The 23,219-nt window shown below is 40.3% G+C and overlaps 1 protein-coding gene across 1 annotated transcript in view; it reads right to left on the bottom strand.

The window, feature by feature from the left end:
* Nucleotides 1–338: 338 nt before the first annotated feature.
* LOC138528002 (indolethylamine N-methyltransferase-like) overlaps nucleotides 339–23,219 on the bottom strand; it is a 78,440-nt gene continuing 55,559 nt past the window's right edge. The window contains exon 3 of the mRNA XM_069639425.1: nucleotides 339–1,172. Coding sequence (XP_069495526.1) covers nucleotides 740–1,172 — 433 coding nt within the window. The 3' untranslated portion in view covers nucleotides 339–739. The remainder of the gene's footprint in view (nucleotides 1,173–23,219) is intronic.

Here is a 23,219-nt window from a genome sequence, read left to right as displayed (position 1 = left end):
AAAGATATGAGTATTGCAATATGGGTAAAGGTGAATAGGACATACTTTTCTTCAGAGAAATGAAGCTTGCAGAGAGGAGATCCACTGATTCTAGGATGCTGTGCACAGATGAATCATGCCAGGATCCAGGCCAGACAGCAGTATGAGTATAGTGGAATCAGACAGTACTAATGAAGGAAAAGGTATTGCAGTACTGGCATGTGAAGGTGACATGTTGCTGTTATAGATGTGAATTCAGTACATCGTAACACATTTGTTGAAAGGTGAGAAGATGGTTGATACTATACCATTAAATAAGAATAAACTGGTGTGAAATAAAATAGAGTCCAGACAATAGACATGGACGAAAACATGTTTATTGCTTCCTGTTCTTGAAATTAAGTGGAGAGTCTGACAATGTTATGGTTATTGCGAGCGCTAATTAATACCATTTAAAAACAATGAGATACAGAATCATGATATATCCAGTCATTAAGGCATTTCCTGGTTGACCACATTGGAAAACATATAATTATAATTTGACTGTACTTAGTATGTTAGTTTTGTCTAAAAGAAGACATTACACTTCATAACAAAAGCAAACACTTTGCAAAGATAGAGATTGCTGTTTCAAAAATGCACAGCCAAATATTTGCATTCCAACAACCCACTGTAGCACGGCCGAGTACCAAACACAAAATGCATTACAAGCATTATAGATATATCCACTTTACTTTCATATTGTCGAAGTATGAATATATTACACATTTCTTTCTTTACATGCAACAAGGCACAGAGTACTAGAACCATCAATAACAGAATATAGTGTGTTAGCTCTCAGATTATTCTGTGATTCTTTAATCACACAGCCTGCATCACTCAAAGCTTGGCTCACACATTCCTCATCTAGGCATAAAACGGGGAACTTGAAGGTGCCAACCATAATGTAGGTGCACCCAAGGAGTACATTCAAGAGAAGGTAGCCACCTATTTTTAACTGAGATGACATATCTTTGAGAGTCTTGCAGAAAACATCTAATCGTGGGGAATGGAATTCCAAGAAATGTATTATGAGAATGCAGTCAACTTGAGTCGGAAGACTTGGCAGAACTAGACAACCTTCTTTGGCTTCACACTTTAGACTCCGTGTCATCTTTCTTCTCAGCGATTCTTCTTTCTCAGTCCACATTTCTCTATGGATGTAAACAGAGCAAATAATTCAACAGATCATACTTTGTGCAATATGCAGACAAGTAGATGTTTACTTTAGATGCAGGTTCATTGGCTTGCAGCAAGAGAACATTTATTGGGTCAACACTTTCTGTCATAGTACATTGATGCCACGCTCTCTTCTATGGTGATCCAGCCGTAGGAGCTACTTCTGCACCAGACACACTCACTCCACTGGTTCTGCATCAATCGCTACAAGATACCAAACCCTGTGCTTGTCCAGTGTGCGTGTGTGTGTGTGTGCTGTGCTCATGGAAACTCCTCCTGACTGTGGGGATCCGACCAATAAATGATGATGGAAGTAATTGTACCTCGTTTTGTGAAATGGAAATTGGGGTTCAGGCAGCTTATCATGTCCAGAAAACAATCCCTGTTACAAATTCTGTTCACAACCACATCTGAGTGCTGAGAACTTAAAAGATGAATGCGCAATATCCAACTTTCCACAAAATCTAAACTCTACTATCCTCAAAAAAGAGGCGCACGCTAGGCTCCTTCAGGTACCCTTTGCTTTTCTTTCAGTAGTTTCTCTTAGCTCAAGGCTTCAATCTGCAAAAGCAACAGAGGCGGCCAGAAACAAGAACACAATGCACAATTATTAAGAAAAAAATGTAGGGTCCAATTGAGGAAAAGATAGTTGTCATGTGTGCAACTAAACGTGCGTGTGAGTGTAATTCCCAAAATTCCATGACTAGAACACTTGCATGAGGCTCAGAGTCCAGCATCTATTACCTGTTCACCATAACCAAACACACAAACTACAGTGAGTGAATGGACATGTAGCACCACACACTTACATTCCCAGGTACAAAACTGTGATCATGCTCCAAGCATGTTCACCAAACTAACACACACACAGACACAACCCAACTGTTAGAGACACATGAAAACCCCACTCATTGAACACAACACAAAAGATATTAACAATGCCAATGCTTTAATACAAGAGACAATACATGCATAACTAGGAGTGAATGCATTGACATGTCAAGCCATTAGTGCACATCTTGGTTTAACTCAAGGAACAGTTAAAACAAGTGACTTTGATCATGTGTGATTCCGTCCATTAACATGTTAGCAGAAATGCATAACCCGGCTGTCAAGGCATCAAGAATTCCCTCACCTGATGCTTATACAACAAAAACTCAATGCAGCGGCTTTCTGTGGCACTAGTCACCGCTGTTTGCCTCTTGTTGTTGCCACAAAGGTGGTGAAAATACAACTTGCAGAAAACACTTGCATGAAACACCCAAGTTCAACGAATAGAGAGACAGCAGCTCAGCAAGGGCCTCCAGCAAAACTGAAAGAACACACATTTTCCTTTCCTATGTAAACAACAGATGCTCAGCAATGGCACGTACCCTCATATCACTAGGTATTATCATGGGGTGCTATGGTAAGCATTGACATGTATCCCTTCGACTGACATGATAGTTTATGTGAGTGAAGGTGACTGAAGTGCAGGTGTGCCAGCTCTGGGTGTAGATATCTGTGATATGGACAACAAGGATCCTCAACCGGATGAGTCACAACTTCAAGGCGTTGAGTGTTGCACTCCCCTGTTGCAGATGGAGGATGTTCCTCCTGACTACCCAAGGTACAGGAATGGCACCTGTGTACCCATATATGGCTTCCAACATACATACGAGAACTGTGTGGTGTCATTTCTGCATACCTTAAGTGCCACACATCTACCAACATAAACAGATTCTGCCTCTGTGCAGGCAAGAAGTGGCACATGCCCAAAGCTTTGGTTGTCACAGTGTGTCTTTCTGGTTCATTTCTGGCATGGTTTTCAATGGGCTCTTTATTTTTCTGCCCTCTTGCTCTGGCATTGCCACATTAGCTCATAATGTCAGTATCACTTTCCTTGTCTGACAACCCAACAGCGATGCTGTCTACATGAAATGCTCTCTGACCTCCCTAGGCTAAAACATTGCCTGGCATATCGAGATGGATGTGGTTAGCAATGTTGGCACCATCACCATATCCCAAGGCTGTTGCCATTGCCTCAGGTTTAGTGATTCTTCTACCCGTCCTTTCTGACTTCTACATAATCACAGTTGCTGGTCGAGTGTCACAGGGAAGCTTCTCCCTTGGGTTGGGATTCATGCTGCAGTGAAATGGGTAGTTTTTCAGCTCTGCTTTGCAGATCTTCCATATTCATATGGGACACCATGGCTGCTCATATAGCCGAGTGAGTATATGTGGGCCACATTCTTAATGCTGAAAATGAAGGTATCTTTCGTAAAGGACCACAATAATGGACAAATAATGAAACATTTCTTCTGATAGAATATGTGGCAACGGCAGTAAGTTAGGGCCTGGTGCATGGTACTGCTCAAAATCAATGCAGCCACATCAAATTGATATCACGCATGTGTCAGCCCTCTAGACAAGACTCAGCTGTAGAAGGGTTATGTGTATTCACCCCAGACAGTCTGGTCCTTTCCCTATTTGCAGCAATGTATCATGATGGGATTTCCTCTCTTTGTTCCTTTGTAAGGGCAGATAACACCCTTTTTTCCAGTGACAGCTACTCCACAAGAAGCTAGAGTAACAGGAATCAAAGGTCACACCAATTCAAAAAAGGATTGGACTCACACCAGGGTGGCACATATTTTTAAGGGTCTTTGATGCTATTGAAAAGGGAAGGATTTGTGTAGGCAGGGAGAGCATTGCAAAGTTGAGGAGGGTTCCCAACGAATTGTTTTCTCTCTGCCTCTCCTTCCTGTCCCCTCCACTAACTCTAGCACAAATCACTTTGGGTGTGATGTCAGAAGGGCAAAATCCACTTCTCTCAAGAACAGGAACTGCTAGCTTTAATCCAATAATCTGGCCATATACCTTTAATAAAAGGGGTCTCACAACACTTCTTTGAATCATTGTTTTCACACCAACCCCTGAAGAAGATTTTGTTTGGACCCTGCTGGAAGAGCAGTCCTTTACAGAGTCCTCCAGATGTGAAGTGAAGGCAGGTGTTTCAAGGAAGGTGGGAGGTCTATCCCCTAACCATCCACAAGGACCATTGGGGTTGAATCTGCATCTTGAACAAGACCTACCACGCTGCCAGTCTCAACAGTACCCCTAAACCTCACAGTGTTGAAGAACCCCTGAAGTTGTGTGCAAACCTCCCCTTTTTTGGGAGCCTGATAACAAGGACCTATCTTATCCCTGCGTCCCTGCAGTGGGACCAGAGGAGGAACCTGCTTCTTGAGCAAAACCTGCCTTTCTTAAAGTCACACTGGGAGTCACAGAACCATGCGATCCAAGAAAGCCGGGATCCCAGTGTTTTCACCTTTCAACTGCTCTGGGGCATGTTTTAAGACCCATTCGCAAAGCTAAAGCCACCAGGACCCTCCATTGGTGTCTTTTGCATTCTCTAGACCATTTAATGGCTCACACAGTGCCAGGAAGTCATGTTTGGAGCTGCCAGACCACCGAACACTGCAAAAGGGTAATACTGATGGCTAACTGCCCCCATGGTCCCTTTCTGGGCCCAAGCAACTGGTTATGTCACTTCTATCCTATTTTAGCCAAGAATGTTTCCTTTTAGAGAACATCGTGGTTATTACTTGCCTCACTCCCCTCATTCATGACTCAGATGCTGCATCTTTCCTTTATGATTGGGTTGGTTCTTGGTTTGTAGACGTGTGAGTGCTGAGTAGGTGTTTTAATCTCTGCTGATCCAGGGCAGAAGTCAATTCATTATTTTGCAAAGTGTCAGCAAAAATCAAACAACTAACATAAACACACAAACAAGATAAATAGCCCTATAAGGCATTCCAGCCCCCATATTGATGCCAGTGCCATGCATTGCCCGTCCCCGCCCTAATTTGAAGCTAGAGGGGTTTGTTCAGTCAAGAGAAGTACTTTTATTTTGGTGTAAGACTAATGTTGGGAGTGGTGTTTACATTGTGAGGCATGTGTGATGGTTGCCGGTCGATAAGACACATATTTACCTTGCTCAGGGGAAGAAGGAACCAAACTGGTCTACTTAAAGCTTACTAACTCTATAGGTGATCCCTTTACAGCATTTCTAATCTGAAATTTCCCCAATCTATTTGAAACACTATTTTCTAGCATGATCAACAAGGCATTTTTTCTATCATTCCTAAATATTCCTTGATATGCCCTCTACTGAAAAACCCCTCCCAAATACCAGCTGTTATGGATAATTATGGGCCTTTTCCTAATTTACCTTTAGTTATCAAACCTTTAGAGACAATCGCTGCATTCCAGATCCAGAAATTAATTTTATATAACACCCTTCATATCTTTAAATCTTGGCTTTCGTCACAGTACTGTCACTGAGTCCACCCTCATATCAGTCTGGGATTCTGCCCCTAAGGCTGCCGATGCAGATCAGTGCACTCTGATCTGCTTTTTCCATCCCTTGGCAGCCTTAGATATGGTGGACCAGTGGATTATAGTATTACTATATTCCCGGAGTCCGCAGCTTGCCAATGGATAGCTCTCTTCTTAGAAGAGCAGTGCTAGGATATTGTCCTAGCAAATGTTTGCCCCAGCCCTAAAACACTTTTTGTAGAGTTCCCCAGAGATACCTTATACCACCATCAATATTCAACATCCATGTTAGACCTTTCTTATTATTATCAAGCAATTTGATACTGCTTTTCAATTCTACTCTGATGGCACATAATTTGTCATCAAGATTACAGATATTCCTGATCAGTTAAATCAACTTGACCTGCAATTGGAGGCCCTCAGATTTGGATTAAGGAAAACTGAACCTAAAGAAGGTACAAACCAAGACTCTTCTTCTCAACTCTCCTTCCAAGATTGTCCTTTTCTTCTATTCCCCTTTAATATCCCCATATGTACTACCCCTGCTTATAACCTAAGCTTTTTCAGATTTTACAATGACTTTGGATCCGCAGATTATACAAATTCAAAAGAATATGACTTTCAACTAAGATTTCTTAAACACATTCTCACCATCTCCTGGTTAAAGAAATAGCCACCATGGTTGTAAAGTTTGTGAATTCCCACCTATGTAACTTTTGTATTTAGAGAAGGGCAATGCCACCCTGAAGCCTTTTCTAATTTCAGAAAATGCAGAAATGTGCAGTTAGGCTAGGCACTTCCCTCAGGAAAAGATGTGTTTCTGTTACCAACAGATCTCTACAGTGGCTGGAAGTTAAATAGATTATTACTTTGAAAACATTGTCCGTACCAATTGTGGACTTTTGTTAGGCCAAAGGCTCAGATGCTAACGCAAGCTGGGTGGAGATTTGCTGTTTGGGGAAAAAAGAATTGGAATCTCCTCCCTTTCATTTTACATCTTGAAGCTACACATCTTCCTTTCCGTTTCCAGCCTTGTTGGAGTATTGGCTCTTCTGTGGTCTTCCAACTGAGTATCTTTATCTTGCCTCAAGCTGCAGTGCAGGATGGCACCCAGAGAGGGCTTAACTCATACTGTTTGCCTAATCAATTATCCACACAAATTGTCCATTCCCTTTGAGAATTCTCATTCAAACGTCATTGTTAGGACAAGCAAATTCTCTGGGATAGATTACCTAAATTATGTTCAAACATGTGGTCTATTTTAAATAGTATCAATAACACATTTTATTAGAACTTGGAAAATACTTAAAAAATATTAAGAACTCACATGAAAAATATTTTTATTTTAAATATCTATCTGAGATTTGATGAAAAACATGTTGTATGGGTTTAAAGACAGACAAACTGGGCCTCATTCTGAGTCCGGCGGTAGCCATGCTGGTAAATACTGGCATGGCTGCCGCCAGAGTCTTGAATTTACCAGCACCCGACAATTATCAGGGTATTCGGGTCCCGCCGGACCCGGTAATTGCCCATTGCTGGGTACCAATAATAATTACTCCCCATTCCCATTGCGCACATAGGAATGGGGAGGTTGGATGCACCGGCACCATTCGTGAATGGTGCCGGTGCATCGGACATGGTCTGCTTGCGGGTGCCGTTCCGCCGGCCAGGTGCCTAGATTCACAACCACTACAGCATAATACGGCCATGCACCCAACAATCTGCCCTTTGGAAACAACCATTGTAATGATATGTGTACAGAAAAGGAATTGCAATTGAAGTGAAAATGGTACATATGATTGATGTATTGATGTATCATTGGGGTACAGGTGACATCTTTGCTTCTTTTTCTGGGGAAAAAACATTGCATAATATGTTAGGTAGGATAGTTTACAATGTCACGTTGTATACAATCTCACATATTCATGGACTTTTTAGACCCTCATAAGTAGTGCATTCCAAGTACTTTGCTTCAAACAACATTACTGTGTGTTTTGCACAGTTGCTGTTTTTGTTAGCATAATAATTGGGTAATTGGGGAAAAAACGTGCATACAGGATTAAAAAAACTCTAATATATTTATTTGACACTATGTGTCACAGTATGTTTGTTTGAAGTATGCAGTACTTAAAGGAATGTATAAGGTGCACAAATTAGTGTATTTGTTGTTACAAGCAGTGTTGCTGGAAGAATCGCAATGCTGTAAATGTTTTGCTTTTTGAAAGTGCTGGTGGACTCTTTTTTTAAAGGAATTTTTTGAATGATTAGAGTATTGAAAATGTTTTTTATTTGAAAAGGAGCATTGCAGTACTATAGATGTAGTTAGATACCAGTTGGCATATTCTAACTGTTGATACTTTTATTGTTCTGTAGGGTATTTTTTGAAGCAGTTTGATACTTGTTGGTGTATTCCAACTAGTTTGCTATTCAAAAGTAACATTGCAGTACTATGGCAGCAGTTAGATAACAGTTGGCCTATTCTAACTAATGATAGTTTTACAGTGCTGAAGGGTATGTTTTGAAGCAGTTTCATTCCTGTTTGTATGCCGTTTTGTAGTGTATGTTTTAAAGCAGTTTGATTCCTGTTGGTGGATTTTTAACTATTTTACTATGAGAAAGTAACATTGCAGTATTATGGGTACAGTTAGATACCAGTTGGTGTATTCTAAGTGTTGATAGTTTTAGAGTTTTGAAGGGTATGTTTGAAGTACTTTGATTCCTGTTGGTACATGATCAATTTTACTATTGAAAAGTAACAATGCAAAGTTATGGGTGCAGTTATGTACCAGTTGGCGTATTCTAACTGTTGATAGTTTTATAGTTCTGAATGGTATATTTTATATTCAAAGGTAGCATTGGAGCAGAATGGCTGCAGTCAGATACCAGGTGGAATATTCTAACTGTTGATAGTTCTACAGGTCCGTGACTAAATGTTGTAGACCCTCATAATCAGTACGTTTTAAGTACTATTGTTGAAACAACATTACTGTGTGTTTTGCAGAGATGCTGTTTCTGTTTGTATAATCATTGGGTCATTGGAAACAAAACTATACAGAATTATAAAAAATGTAAATGTTTGTGAATTTAATTTTCACACTGTTTGTTTGAATTGTGCAGTACTTAAGGGAATGTCTACAGTGCACTAACTCTTGATAGTTTCACAGGTTAGTGACTACATTTTGGTTTAGGGAATTTTACATAGGCATTTGTTAGAGTTGATGGTAATCTCTGTTTTAGATTAATGGAAGTATCATTGCTTTCAAACCCACCACATCTTTTTTCATGTATACAGTATAGTGATTGTGGCACCCGTATACTGGTTGTGGCACCAGTGTCGTAGATTATGCCTACTGTGGTGAAGGTTTACTTGCTAAGAGATACCTGCCCCTGTGTGAAGCTAGTAAGCTTGCAGTTGTTTTTGTTACCATCTACGTTGTCCTTTAAAAGGGTTAGTATTACATATTGACTATCAGAATGTATGTGTAAGGTGGTTGGATTGTCTGAATTGCAAACAGTGCATGATATGGCATGGTTTGCATTTTGTATCAGGTGATGAAATGGAATGGATTCACAATTTAGTACAGATACATACACAAATCATTCATTAGGAATGTGCTCTTGTGCAACATGATTGCAGAGAGTGCATGTATGTTTCCACGTGTATGAAATCTAGAAGATTTCATATATAGGTATGTTTTTGGTTTCCAGTACTTGCAGTAAGTACATTAGAAATCTGTGTGGATCTTCCTGCGTGTTTATGGTGATACCATTCTTGCACAGTAGACCAATTTTTGCCTTTTTCCTGAGACACTGTAAGTGTATTTATGGCATTTCTATGAAGGACACACATTTGTAAACAAAACTGGTCTGAGCCATTTAAGTAAATGTTTTGAACAATTGGTGGCAATTGGAACATAAGGTTGATTGCTACATTTGCATGGCAATTTATACCAGTTGTGTTGGAACATTTAAATGGACTGGAGAGTTCTCTCTCTCTGTGTCATATGGTTGGCCTCCACTTGTTATTTTAGAAGAGATATTTCTCTTTCTTTCTGCTGATAGATGTCCACGTGTGTTTGCACTAGATAATATTTTGGTTGTATACTTGATGGAGTAGCAGTTGTTTTTAGTTTCTTTGCTGGTCTTGTTGGGAGATCTCTTATAAATTCTGTTTGAATTCATTGTCTTTTAAGAAGTTTACCTTTTTGAGGAACAGGATACAAATGGAGATTGTGTGTGTAGAGTGCACGTAATCTGTTGTACTCTATAATGCAAGGAATGTCAGCCTTGACTTTGTTTGCATCAAAATTCACTAGAAATAGTCCTTCGAGTGTAAGTAGACATGAAAGTGCTACATAACCCAAACCTTCTTTAAAGACTGTGCTGCAGATGTAAACCAATGCCTGATCTTGGTTAGACCTTGCAATTTATGAATGTTGACTGCATATACAAGAGACAGAGTGAATTGGTCTCTGTGTACATACATGTCTTTGGAATCATGCTGTTGAGCGTCCTATCCTTTGAACTTCTGAAAGTTTGTCAAAGTGGATGTTGACAAACTGAATGGTGTTGTCATGTGGATGTGTCTGGAAGCCAACAACTGTACCAATTACTCCATTGACTAAACATTGCTCCATGTCAAGGTTACATTTTAGAATTACTCTGTAGTTTAAACACAATGTTAACATGTTCCCCAAACCGGCTGTGTTGGAGATACATTTTTCTAAGCTTTTTAGTCGTGCTGTTGCTTGTTCACACATAGGGAGTGTCATGCCGTTTACTTCTAGTTTGTCTGTGGAGCTAATATGCCCTATAGGTTGCATTTCTTTTTTTTTTAACATAGTCTCAATGAATTGCATACAGCTTTCTAGGGTTAGCATTAAGGACATACATTTTAAATTTTTTGTGCTACTTGCTCCATGACATCGGGAGCAGATATGTCATGCCCATATAGCTCATATATATGTCTACTATTTAAGATAGATTGGGCTCATTACGAGCATAGCAGTAGCCGTGCCTGTATGGCAGGCACGGCTACCGCCATGCTCGCTACCGGCCCGCCACCCACGACTGGGCAATAACCGACCCATTACGAGATGAATGGGCTGGTAATTGCCCATTCATGGGTGGCCTTAATATCAGGCTCCATAGGGCAGAATGGGGGTGGGGAGCATGGTTGCACCGGCACCGTTGATAACAGTGCCAGTGCAATCAAAAGTTCTGCTCACGGGTGCTGCACAGCCCGCCAGTAACTGGCGGGCTGTCAGGAACCTGCAAGCAGAACTCGTAATGCGGTGGCACGGTATGAAAGTTTGTAATAGTCTCATTTGTTTCAGTGTTCTACTGGAAAGAGTAATAGTCAGTGTAAAGTAACACCTCATATGTTGTAGGCAGCTAAACATGTGGGGGCTGTTACGAATATTGAAAAAGTTATTTGTTAACTTTTGTAGGAATTTGCTGATGATTTTTATTAAGAATGTTTTTCCAGAACCAGCTTCACCACTATAATAGAAGAGTAGAGGTTTATAATGTTGACAGCTACATGTTTTACTTTCATGCTTCAACCCATGTTCAATTTCTTTAGTCACTGCTAGGAAAATGCTATGTTTCTCGTCATCTAGTTCCAATTTCAGCAGTGCCAAGTATTCTTCTGATTGCTCATATTGATACATGGTGTTTTCTACTTCAGTCATGGCTAATTCTGCTTCATTTACTATGCATGGCTCTTCAAGTGGTTCTTGGCTTCCTGTAACAGAATGTTGACTGCCCTCAGGAGTGTCTTCATTTAGTTGTGCTTGAACTTCTTCTTCTTGTTGGAGTTCATTGTCCTATCACACAATCAGGGGATCATACCCTATACATTATTTAGAAAATTGCAGCAAAAATCACATTGTTCCAATGGAGATCCCCGTGAGAGAATCAATACAGAACACAACAGAGGAAGCTGCATCCAGGAGTGTGCATATCAAACCAAACGCAGGAGACAGAAGGATAGATGGAAGTTCTAACTATCCCTACCTGTTAGCCCTCTAGTATTAGGTAGTGCTGGTGTGCCGCTTATCTAAAAGCAGACAGGATACGGAATGTAAGTAAACCCCAATGCTAGTATGCAGTTCTGATGTTTAGTGAGGGCTGGGACTACCCTCTGCTGAAAAAAGACATCAAACACATTGCAAAGGAAATGCTGTGTGTTGTGTCATAGGCAAAGAAAAAAATACACACACACACACAAACTTGACTGTTCTACTTGTGGCAACAAATTACTTTTTAATAGCCTGTAGACCCAAACTAGTGTGTGTGAAAATAAAATAAGAAAGATAATCCGAATCATCAGTTATATTGTGCAGTCAGGGATTTTATGCTGACCCTAAGATTTGTTAGAACCTTTCACTTGTTCGCACTTATATGCAAGTCATGCAGTGGGTGACAAAGACATAAAACTGATGTCACACACTCAAGGAACCCATAGGGTAAGGTACTGAAGTTTGTTTGTTTGTTTGTTTGTTTATTGATTTGTATGGCGCACCTAACCCAAGGGCAACAGGGCGCAGGCAAAAGATAATTCGAAGCTTACAATGTTGCAGAAATATACACTTTGGAGTAGTAATAAAAGTAATCAGGATTACAGGAATAGGAAATATACAAGTCTTCATATATACAAAGTCAATATCTAAACAGGGTAAGTATACAGATATGTACAGGGCTGTTGGAGGCGGGTAATCCTGACAAAAAAAAAAAAAATATTCAGGGTTACAGGATTGAGAGATATACAAATCTTCATACATAAAAAGTCAATATCTATACAGGAGGTGAATGTATAGGTGAGTGCAGGGCTGTTAAGGGCGAGGGCAAAATCGCGAACAAAGGTATCGAAATCTATACTTAGGTGTAGAAAGTGCAGCTAGATACAAGGGTTATTGGAGTTGAGGTGGCTGATGAGGTGTCTTCTAAAGTGCAAATATGGTTGGTCAGCTCTTAGGTTGTGTGGCAGAGAATTCCAGAGCTTGGCAGCTTTCACCGGGAAACTGTTCCCGCCAATGGTGGAGAGTTTGAATCTGGGAATTATCAGACGGTTGGAGTTGATAGTTCTTGTTTGTCGGATGGAGGACTTTCTCTTTACCTTGTCCATCAGATAACTGGGGGCGGCATTGTTGAGGGCTTTATGGGTTAGGGAGGCCAACTTTAGTTTGATTTTGTTGTCTGTGGAGAGCCATTTCTGTTGGTGTCTGGTGGCTGAGATATGATCTCTCTTGTTAATGCCGAGGGCAGCTCTCAAGGCATTATTTTGTAGGATTTGAAGCCTGTGGATAATGGCTTTGTTAGCACCGCTATAGAGGGCATTACAATAATCGAGCCTAGATAGTATGAGTGCTCTTGCCAGGATCAAGCAGCTGTCATTGGAGAGGAATGGTCTGCCTGCCCTTATTAATTTGCAAGTGTACGCAGTGGTAGATGCTAGTGAGTTGACCTGTTTGGTGAGTGACATAGTGGCATCCAGATAAAAGACAATAGTTTTTACTTCCCTGGATACTCTGATGAGATTGCCATCTATGTTGAATTCGGCATATTCAAGGCCTAGTTTGTTGATATTAGCAGGGGTACCTAAGATGATGAGCTCTGTCTTGTCGTCATTCAGGCATAGACCATGAGAAGCCATCCATGCCTGAATGATGAGATATACCCTGTTCACCAATTCACTGTCCTTACTATGATCCCCTGAAAGTGGGAGGAGAATCTGAGTGTCATCAGCATAGTTAGTGTAGGTGACACCCAGATGGTCCAGATCGTCGAACAGAGGTTTGGTGAAGATGTTATATAGTGTGGGGGAGACACATGAGCCCTGCGGGACTCCGCAAGTAATAGGAGAGGGGTCTGCTGCTGCTGAAGGGGAGAAGACTCTCATAGTTCTCTCACTCAGAAAAGATTCAATCCATTTGATAGCTTCTGGGGAGAAATGGGCAGCTGAGTCAAGGTGTCTGCAGAGGACCTTGTGGTCGACAAGGTCGAAAGCCGCGGAGAGGTCGAGTAGGAGGAGGAGTGCTGTCTTGCCCTTGTCCCTCAGATCATCAATTTGGGTTTTCAGATCAATAAGGGCTGTTTCCGTGCCGTGTAATGGGCGGAAACCTGATTGTCTGGAGCCTAGTAACTTATGTAGTTCTAGGTATTTTTGAATCTGGACATAGGCAACTTTGTCCAAGATTTTCAGTAGGAAAGGTACCGTTGTGATGGGTCGGTAGTTGGTGGGGATGAGGGGATCAAGCGTCTGTTTTTTGAGGAGGGGGAGCACCCAAGATTGTTTTAAGTTGGAAGGGATACTGCCTGAGGAGAAAGAGGCGTTTATGAGTTTAGAGATAACGGGCGACAGGTCTCTGGCTGCGTCCTTTATTATGTGTGCAGGGCAGATATCGCCTTTGCAGTTTGATGGTTTAAGAGAAAGGATGATTTTCTCATCCTCTAGGGTGGTGGTTTTAGAGAAGGTGAATGAGTTGGTGTGTGTACTTGGTGAGGCATTGGGCGGAGAAGAAGGAGGGTTAGTGAGGTTTAGGGAGTCTTTTTTTAGTTGAATTTTATTTTGTAAGGTGTTTATTTTATTTGCTAGTGCTTGTTGGATGTCTGTACACCAGGTCTGGTTCTTAGTGCAGGTGTCGTAGTGTGGCAGGCTGGAACCTGTAATTACTGCCGGTTCTTGGTCTACCGGTTTCAGTGGTTTCTTATACACATTTACCCAACTTCTTCATGACTGTCTTCAAGTTCACTGTAAGTAGAGTGAATTAGATTGGCTTGGACAGATGTTGTGAAACTTCAATCCTCCTTGTGATTCTTGCCATTATGCCCGTGGACATATAGTTAACTGGGTTATGTGGTACAGGCACATGATTTCCGAAGCAGTACTTCTGTTTGGGTAGTATGTGTATAATACATTGTTTTTCAAAATGTCCTTGCTGTTGGGATCATTTTTGTGTATTGTTTCTATGTCATGGTACGATTTCAGCACTTTTTTCTGGATACAGCTGGACCAAGGTTTAGCCAGAACATGGGCCTCATCACGAGTTGGGCGGTATTAGCGCCGGCGCCATCTGCCCTACCGCCAACCCCCCCGGTGCTATCAGCACTGGATCACAGGTTTGGCGGTAATGGAATTCCCCATTCCCCACTGAGCCCATTTGTTGGGCTCAATGGGGAATTTTCACGCTCATACCGCTGGCAGATTTCCCGCCAGCGGTATGAGCGTGAATTTTCGGCGGATTTCCCCCAGCACAGAGCTGGGGAGAAATCCGCCGAAACCCTGATTTGGCGGACCCTTAAATCTGGTGATAATAGCGCTACCGCCGGATTTAAGGGTTACCGCCAAACTCGTGATGAGGCCCAATAAGTTTAGATTTGTCATATAAGGCTGTGCCTGTTAAATGGTCTGCAGGTTTGTAGCATCCACATTTTCTATGCGAGAGCATTTCTATACCAAAGCTGTACAATTTCGGTGACAGTGTTTTGTGAGATGATATAAGATCAAAGGGGTTGCTTAGCTCTGTTTTCTCAGCTTTGGTTAGGTAGCCAGTGACACATCTTGCAACAGCAGTGGACTTGTCTGCAATATATTGTTCATCTATGTTTACATTCCACAAGGGGGCAATGATTGCATTGTAATCATTGATGTACTTTGAAGCTTTGTTTCTTTTAATGCAGTATGTGTTTTTAGGCGATTTGACTTTCAAACGGTGTCTAACAGAAGACATGAAGCTATTTACTTGTCCCTTTGCTGAAACTGGTCTAAGGAAACCAAAGCAGTATTTGGTGTAATATTTACCTTGGTTTTTATACCTGCATGGGTAGTATTTGCCACACTTATGTTTTTGGAAGCATATAATTTGAGCACATAGCTCACTTTCTGTGGTTTCTGAAGGGATGTTGCAGGTTATGGATTTGTGAATAAACTGTAAAACAGTGGCATCACTGTCATGACCACATTTAGGAGCATCTTTTACCCACAAAAGCATGTGGATGTGTGGTGTTCATCTGGATTGATATTCTTGTCTCCAAGAGAAGTGTTCCACTTCTCAGAGGGGAGGACTATTTGTATAACAGATGAAGTGCAGCATGGCAATAAAGCGGTGGTGAAAGTATCTTGATACATTTACAGGGTCAAGAGAGCAGAGTTCTCCTGGTGTTTTTAGGTCTATTCCTTCTTTGTTTTGGTTTGCTATGCGTAGGAAGTCCTGCAAGTCATCCCATGCATATTCTGCACAATTTAAAGTCACAAACCATGTAGGCGGGCCAAGGTTCCTTAGTATACACCGTACATCAGCATGACATTGGAACCAGTATTCTTTTGTACCACCGATGTTTGCCAAGAGATTTGTGATACTTGACTGCAAAACCTCATCTTTATCTTTTATCTTTTGAAGTAGTTGGATAGCAGACATGTTTAAAAAATTGGAGCCTGTTTTAAATAGTGTGTGCATATCCATAACATAGAGTTGCTAGTTCACTTTCAAACAGGAGGTGGAAGATGTATTCAATATTTTGTCTGAATCTGGGGTCTTCAGAATACATTCGTAAAGAGCGGTATTGATGCTGTTATTTGTGTGCATCTTTCATCATACCTTCCACCTTTTCCAGTAGGAAAGAGTAGAGGAAAGGCTTGTGCTTCTACACTTTTCTCCCATATGTGGATTGGAGATCCTTTGGCTTGACGCATTTGATATGTTTCTAGTGCATCATCTATGGTGTCTTTGGAGTGTAGTGGGTGAATTGTATGCTGGTCTAAAATATTGGATGCTGTGATGGGATCTACAAGTTCAAATTGGCCAGTTGGTGAATAATCCTGAATAATTTGGGTGGTTTCCCTTAAATTCTGTTCAATGTTTATATCTTTGTAGTAGTCATTGTTTTCTTTTAGATATTGTAGGGCTTTTCTAACTTTGTTTAAGTCTACTAGTTGTTGCCAAATGTTGGTGTCTTTTGTAGGTACACCATTAACTAGGATAATCAAAGATTGATCTATTGGCTGTTGCACTCCTAGAGTTTATACATTTTTGTTCAGATCTAATGTCAAATAAACTACTTTGCCACAAATGCCTTTTTGTAATTCAGAAGGAGACACGTTGGCTGTTTTGGGTTGAAGGCGTATTATTGCTTGAAATGGGTGTACTGTTTGGATTATAATGATCTCATAGAAATTAAGCTACTGGAGAGGCTTGGGAAGTAGGAATATTTCCAAGTTATTAGTGATAGCCTGTGAAGGCATTTGGTTATTATCAAGCTTTGTATTGCAGTATACGCAAAGCATTGAGGGGTCAGTTATTTGTATTTGTTTTCTGTTATAGGATATAGAGCTGTTTGGATCCATTGGGATTCCTCATTCTCTTCTATGTTATAAGTTATATCTACAGATGTTGTGCTCTTTTTATAAAAGGTTCTGCAACAACACACACATACTTGCTTTGGTACTTCAGCAGATGTGCTTTTAAACTTTGCTATTTCTTTTGTGTACGTTTTTATTAGAAGATTGTCATGTGTAAGGTTTTTGCTAATGTTCTCTAAAGTCACTGGATTTTCTAATTGATCTTCACTTCCAAAATATTTACTTTGGATGTGTTCTATTTTCTGACGGAGTTCTTTGGTTGTCCCATGTAGGAGAATGTTATTAAAATGTTGCAGTTGCAAAGCAGGACTTTTTGCACAGTGCAGTCTCTGGAGAAGATTCCGTATAGTGGAATGGTGTGTTGCTAACATTTTGATGTGGTGGAAGGTGCTTTAGCAAGCAGGTCCCGAACTGCAGGCTCATGAATGTCCTTGCAGTCCAGTGTAACATTGCACTGGACCGGAGTCCATGGTTTGTGAAGTTGTTATTCTAATTTTGTCTTTGTCCTTTCACATAGTGATTGAGGAATTGGCATAAAGATTTGAAGGATTGTTTCTGTATGTTACACATTAAGGTGCATGGCCATTTGTAGATTGGACGGATTGGTTCGGTGGAAGGAAGAGCTGATTGTAAGTTTGTCGGGGATGTTTTTCAATAAGTGTTTCTTATGCCATAATGGTGTTGTCTAGCATTTCATAGCCTCAGGCACTACTATGTATGGCAATTGGGTTTTTCTGTTCTTGTTAATAAGCATCTTCATTGACATATGGTTCTGTGCTGCTTGTGTGAATCCATTCACCTGCACAGAAGTTCGCAAAGGTATCTATGTTGACATTGCGCATGTTTAGAAGTACTTTTTGTAGTTAACTGATTAATTTTGTTAGTGGCTTCATTCTGGTTAGAATTAATATAAACAATTTTCTTTTGGTGTGCATTGTGCTGTCAATTAGAGCTTCCAGGAGTACTCTTCTGCTGTAATTTCTAAGGGTCGAGCGTGACTTTTCTGCTGTTTTTATAAGATTTTGAAGTACTCTTCGGTGGACATTTTTTAGTAAAATACATTGTTTGGAATGCTTAACTCTGGCTACATTAACATTGGTAGAAATAGTGGTAGCGTTATTAGCAGTTTTAGTCTTCTTCATACATTTGTTTTTATTTTTACTTTTTGGAAGAGGGGCACTAGTTTTTTTTTAGTGCTAGCTGGTTCAGTTATGTTGACTGACTGTATTTATCTAGTTTGTTTGAACATTTGCGATACATTCAGCTAGAGGTGGATGAGTATTCTGCATGCTTTTATTTGTACCTGCTCTATTTTTTTCTTTTTTATTTTTTTCTGTGGTAGCTTTTTCGTAGGCATTCTCTTCTGTCTGTTGGACAAAAAATGAAAGCATGGGTTTGAAAGTATTGGAATATATTTAATTTGTTTGTTTTTTTATTTATTTATAGTGCGTGCTAGACCCGAGAGTATCAGGGTGCAATGCATTTTGTGCATTGTGTATGAGAGTGTAAATATGAGGGCAGACATAAATAGAGGACTGTGTGATTATGCAATGGGTCGCTAGTTCTGGTTGGCAAGGTTGTAAGAGTAGCTGTGAATGTAGATGTGTGAAGGGGTTGGGTTAGTGCATAATATATTGTAGTGTGCATGAATAGGTAACGCCATTACAATGTTTTCATGATAATAGTGGGTTTTATGATAATGGTGTTCAGATGAGAATACAAAGAGTGTACCTGTTGAGGTGCAACGAATAATAGTGAAATAAATGTTGTTCGTTTGGAAGGAGTTTTGCAGGCTAGTATGCAGCTACACTGTACTGTATGAGTAACATCAAGAATACTACGACACAAATACACTTACTTTGTAGGATGTGAAGAGTAGTTTTCTTCAGGTATTTGTCTTTTCAGGAGGTTATTCTTCACTGCACTTGGGAAAGAAGAACATTTGTGGGTATGTATGGTAATGGTGAAGTAAAGACATTATTTTTCAATGTAGGAGGAGTTGTTGGGAAGAAGAGTTAGTAAGATTGCACGTATTACGGGTATGGTGGTAACCCTGCCATTGCTGCAGACAGGTTGCCACCAGATTCCTAATAATTGTTCAGCAGCTAGCTTCCTAGTGGCACTAGGACATCACAGATCATGTTGGCCTGTAAAGTCTGGTGGTGGAAAATCTTAGTCCATATTTCTATGGAGTTGTGTAGCACTATATGGGAATGAGGACACAGGAGCACCAGCAGCTTTGCATAAGAAAGTGTGACATGTTTATACTATTGAAAATGAGAAATGCTGAGTGTTTAAAAAGCTGTCCCTTTTGAGAGGCTGGACATGAAAGGTAAAACATGGTTTTGTAGATTTATACAAAACCATGTCTGGAAAATATTTGTGAACACTTTTAAGTGGCACTTGTGTGAAGATTTGTTATGCTGGCAGCCCATGCATACTTGTGAATATGATGTATTATAATGTTTCTTGCTTATTAAATGATGGTTCTTTTGCGTGTATTGTGGGAGCTGTGGTTGCGCTATTTGCATTAGAAATGATGCACTGCAAGTCCCAGAATGCAGAGATTAATCGAGAAGCCAAGACGCATGTACAGATTAGAAATGAGAATTTAGCTAGCAAGTATGGATGTATGGGATAGTTAATGAAATTGCACACACTGAGTGTTATTGCAATATGTTGGAGAAATAGTTTCCATTTTGTTTCATTTATTTATAAAAGAAATTACACACATGCATACATGTGTTTGTTTTACTTGAAATGGTGCTGGAATTAATAGTTTTAAATGCATTGCATTTTGCCATTGTTCATTATTGATTTATTTATTTATGTATTTATTTATTTATTACATTTGTATAGCACACAAGCAGCTCTTGGGCATCGCGGGGCTGTTACTTGAGGGGTACTTAGTTACAGGGGATGGTACAGGTTTATTATACATATTACAGCATTTTACATTTATACAGTTTATACAGTTATTATACAATTAAAGAATTTGACATTTATACAGTTAGGCATTGATTAAATATACATGTACATGGCATGTTTTAGTGACATACATGCAGTTTTTGTTTTCAGTTTGCATTGTGGGCGTTTTAGTGTGAGAAGTGGTTTAAAAAGTGACACAATGAAAGAAGAAAATAACCCTTTGCACATTGCAATGGGTGATATGGGCAAGTATGCATTTCTTGGTAATATATTGAACTTTCACACAGGATCTGGCACTTAAATATGCTGTGGAAATGTTTCAAATGTGGTATTCTTTTCTTTCACAAAAGGCATAAACAGTGCTGCTGAAACAGTAAATATGTGTTTTGAAACTGTTATGGAAATGATCATTAAAAGAAAACTTTCCAAGCACACAGCATTGTCAGTAACTGCCACTTGATGTCAGGAGGTGGGACATACGAGAGTATGATTATTGAGTAGGTTATGCAGGGTAAGTGGCAGGAACCCTGTTTATATGCATTTGTAAAATAGTTGGACATTTACTTTTCCAAATATATGCATACCTGTTCTTTGTGTTGATGGATGCAGATGTAGTTGAATCTGCAAATAGAAATTTTGGATATTTGTATAGTAGTTTTTGATGCAGGTGCTTAGGAGTAACTGGAGACATGTACAGTGTTCAACAGTACATCTGAAGTGTTGAACTGAGATAACAGAGTTAGATGTAGAGGTTTTGGATGTGATTGGTGGATGGGTATGTGACTGCTTGACAGTAGCCAATGAGGGAGTGCTGCAAAGATTGAAGTGGAAAGGGAAGAAGGGCTGCTCTGTGTTACAGTGTCTGTGGACCCAGTGGTATTCTATGGACAGGGTGTGCCACATCCAGGTCTTTTCAGGATGCCTTGCATAGAAAGGGCACTGTGGGGATTAGCCATTCAGATCTTCTGGTTGTGCTTTATAGGACGAGAGGGTCATCATTTTTTTCATTGCTGTGTGTGGGGAAGATGGCCGTTGTTGCAGAGATGAAAAGGCTTACTGTGTGGATGGTGGGAGATTGTTTTATGGTTAATTTGCAGGGTAACACAGAAATATGTTGCATTTCTGGCAACCTTGGATTGGAGGGAGTGGAGGCCTTTGGTGTGGTGTGCCTGGGTGAAACCTGAAAGGTTTATTTGCACTTTGCAAAAATATGGCTGTTTTACAAACTTCAGATGTGATTGTGGTGAATTGTGGAGGACAGAATTGGGGGTACACTAGTGCAAGAATTGCTGAAGGCACTAATGAAGCTCTTTCCATGTGGAAAGGATATATTTTCACATATACACCTAGGGCACTATCGACCTGCCCCAATGTATTTTGTCCTCAACAAGATGCAGGAAGACGCCTTGTCAACAAAGGGGTATGTTTATTTTTGCACAGTGTTGAGATGTCATTGTTCCGAAATGAGAATGTTCTGGAGGATGCTGGATGTACTTTGTTTAGTGATGGCATCATTTTTACAGATTGTGGCAATGCAATATTTCTTGCCAATATTCAGAATTCACTTAGAAAGTTCTTGTAAAATCATGTAGAGTGCATCTGAGTAGGTATAGCAAAAGAAATCTGAAAAGCCCCAAAAAAATCACAAAGTGAAAAAAAGGTTATTTTCAGAGCCACCATTAAAGAGTAAGACCTTACATTGCGTTTCATTTCAGCCATCACCCCTTTCACTTGTACGATCTGTTCACGGACACTGCAGTAGTCTGTGGATGGCATATGCCACATCCAGGTCTTTTTAGTATGCCATGCATGGAAATAGGACTGTGCAGCCCAGGGGATTGGACAATAAGGTTTCAATGGTGTGGTATGCAAGGAAAGAGTTTGGTAGAAGGTATGTTTGCTGAGAGGAGTGCAGATGGCTATGGCTATGGCTGTGTCTTTCAGGAGGCAATTTGTGTGGATTTTGGGGGACTCATGGATACATTGGTTGAAGGTGTATGCAGAGCAGTGTGGAGTGGATGAAAATCTTGATTTCATGATGTTCATGTGGATTGGTATGATATGATATGATATGATATGGTATTTGTAATGCGCCTATACACAACTGTTTCAAGGCGCGACGAGGCAGGGAGGGAGGGAAACAAGGGGAAGACAGACAAACGATCCTACTAGGCCAGGTGTCATTCAGATCGCGCAGTATGAGTTCACGGCATGAAGTGGGTGGACTTGCTCCCCATTTGTGTCAATTTGGTCACGCTCCAACATCCAGACCTTATCATTGTTTATTGTGGATGGAGCAGTTTAGGTTATGTAACTGGAATTTCATTGTAGTTTGCAATGAAGGAGACATTTGGCAAAATGAAGTTAATATTCCCGAACTCTCAACTAATTGTTTCTTTTTTTTTCTTTTTTTTAATTATTTTTATTGGTTTGTTTCAAATCTTTAAAAAAGAGAAAATTATGTACAAAAACTGTGAAAAAAGAGAAAAAAAACACAAGAATACATTTTGAGATTTCATTCTTGAAGAAAGGTCCACAGATGGAGCTCCAAGACAAGACAGGAAAGATGATGATCAAGCAAGACAGAAAAAAGTGGGAAGGAGGAGCGTTAGACGAAGCATAAGAGCCTAGCGTTCCAATCAAAATTGGCTTTCCAAAGTTCAAGCGGAATTTAAAACAACTTTAGTGTCGTTTTCATGTTTTTCCAGTTTAACATTCATCCTTTCTAGGAGGAAAGTCAATTCAAACGTTAGACTACGTTCCACATCTTGATGCAACTCGTCCCACCAATCCTCGGCGGAGAAGGTTGGTCTTGCCACAATGTGCTTTCCCAAATGGGTAGAGCGTTCCTGTCGCAACTGCGTGCAGAATAATGTGAGGTGTTTTAATGTTTCATTTGCCTCCCCACATAGGCGACAGATCAACAATGGAGCTCCATCTTTTTGCCAGATCGCCAGCGTTTCTCTTGTTGGAAATTGGTTCAAGCGAAATTTCATGTAAAGGAGTCTACGGGCAGGATCTGGGAACTTGAGCAAGTAGGCGTGAGGGTCATTTATTTTTCTTGCTTCAGCTGGACATGTTCTCAAATTCTATGAGTCCCTCGTGTGTCAACTGTATCAATCCAATCTTGTTGCCATAATAGTGATTTTACTTTGACAGGATTCGAATGAAGTAGCTCTCTATTGGTACTTAAGTCGCTTAGAATGTCGTCACAGCGTCTTGTCCATTGTGCCAGAATGCAGTCTGTGGTACCTGTGTCTGCATTAGTTAAGATGTAGTATTGTGGAACAGTTGGATCAATAGTTATCTTTCTAAACTCATTTAGAGTAGTCCACATTACTATTGCGTTAATGGACAACAGACTTAGCTCGTATCTTATACTTGCAGTTGGTACACCCATTGGAAGACG

This window comes from Ambystoma mexicanum, chromosome 7q (genome assembly GCF_040938575.1).
Source record: "Ambystoma mexicanum isolate Mex_15411 chromosome 7q, UKY_AmexF1_1, whole genome shotgun sequence".
In the NCBI taxonomy this organism is placed as follows: Eukaryota; Metazoa; Chordata; class Amphibia; order Caudata; family Ambystomatidae; genus Ambystoma; species Ambystoma mexicanum.
Note: the sequence above shows the minus strand (reverse complement) of the source record. Positions and strands in the feature narration are given on the sequence as shown.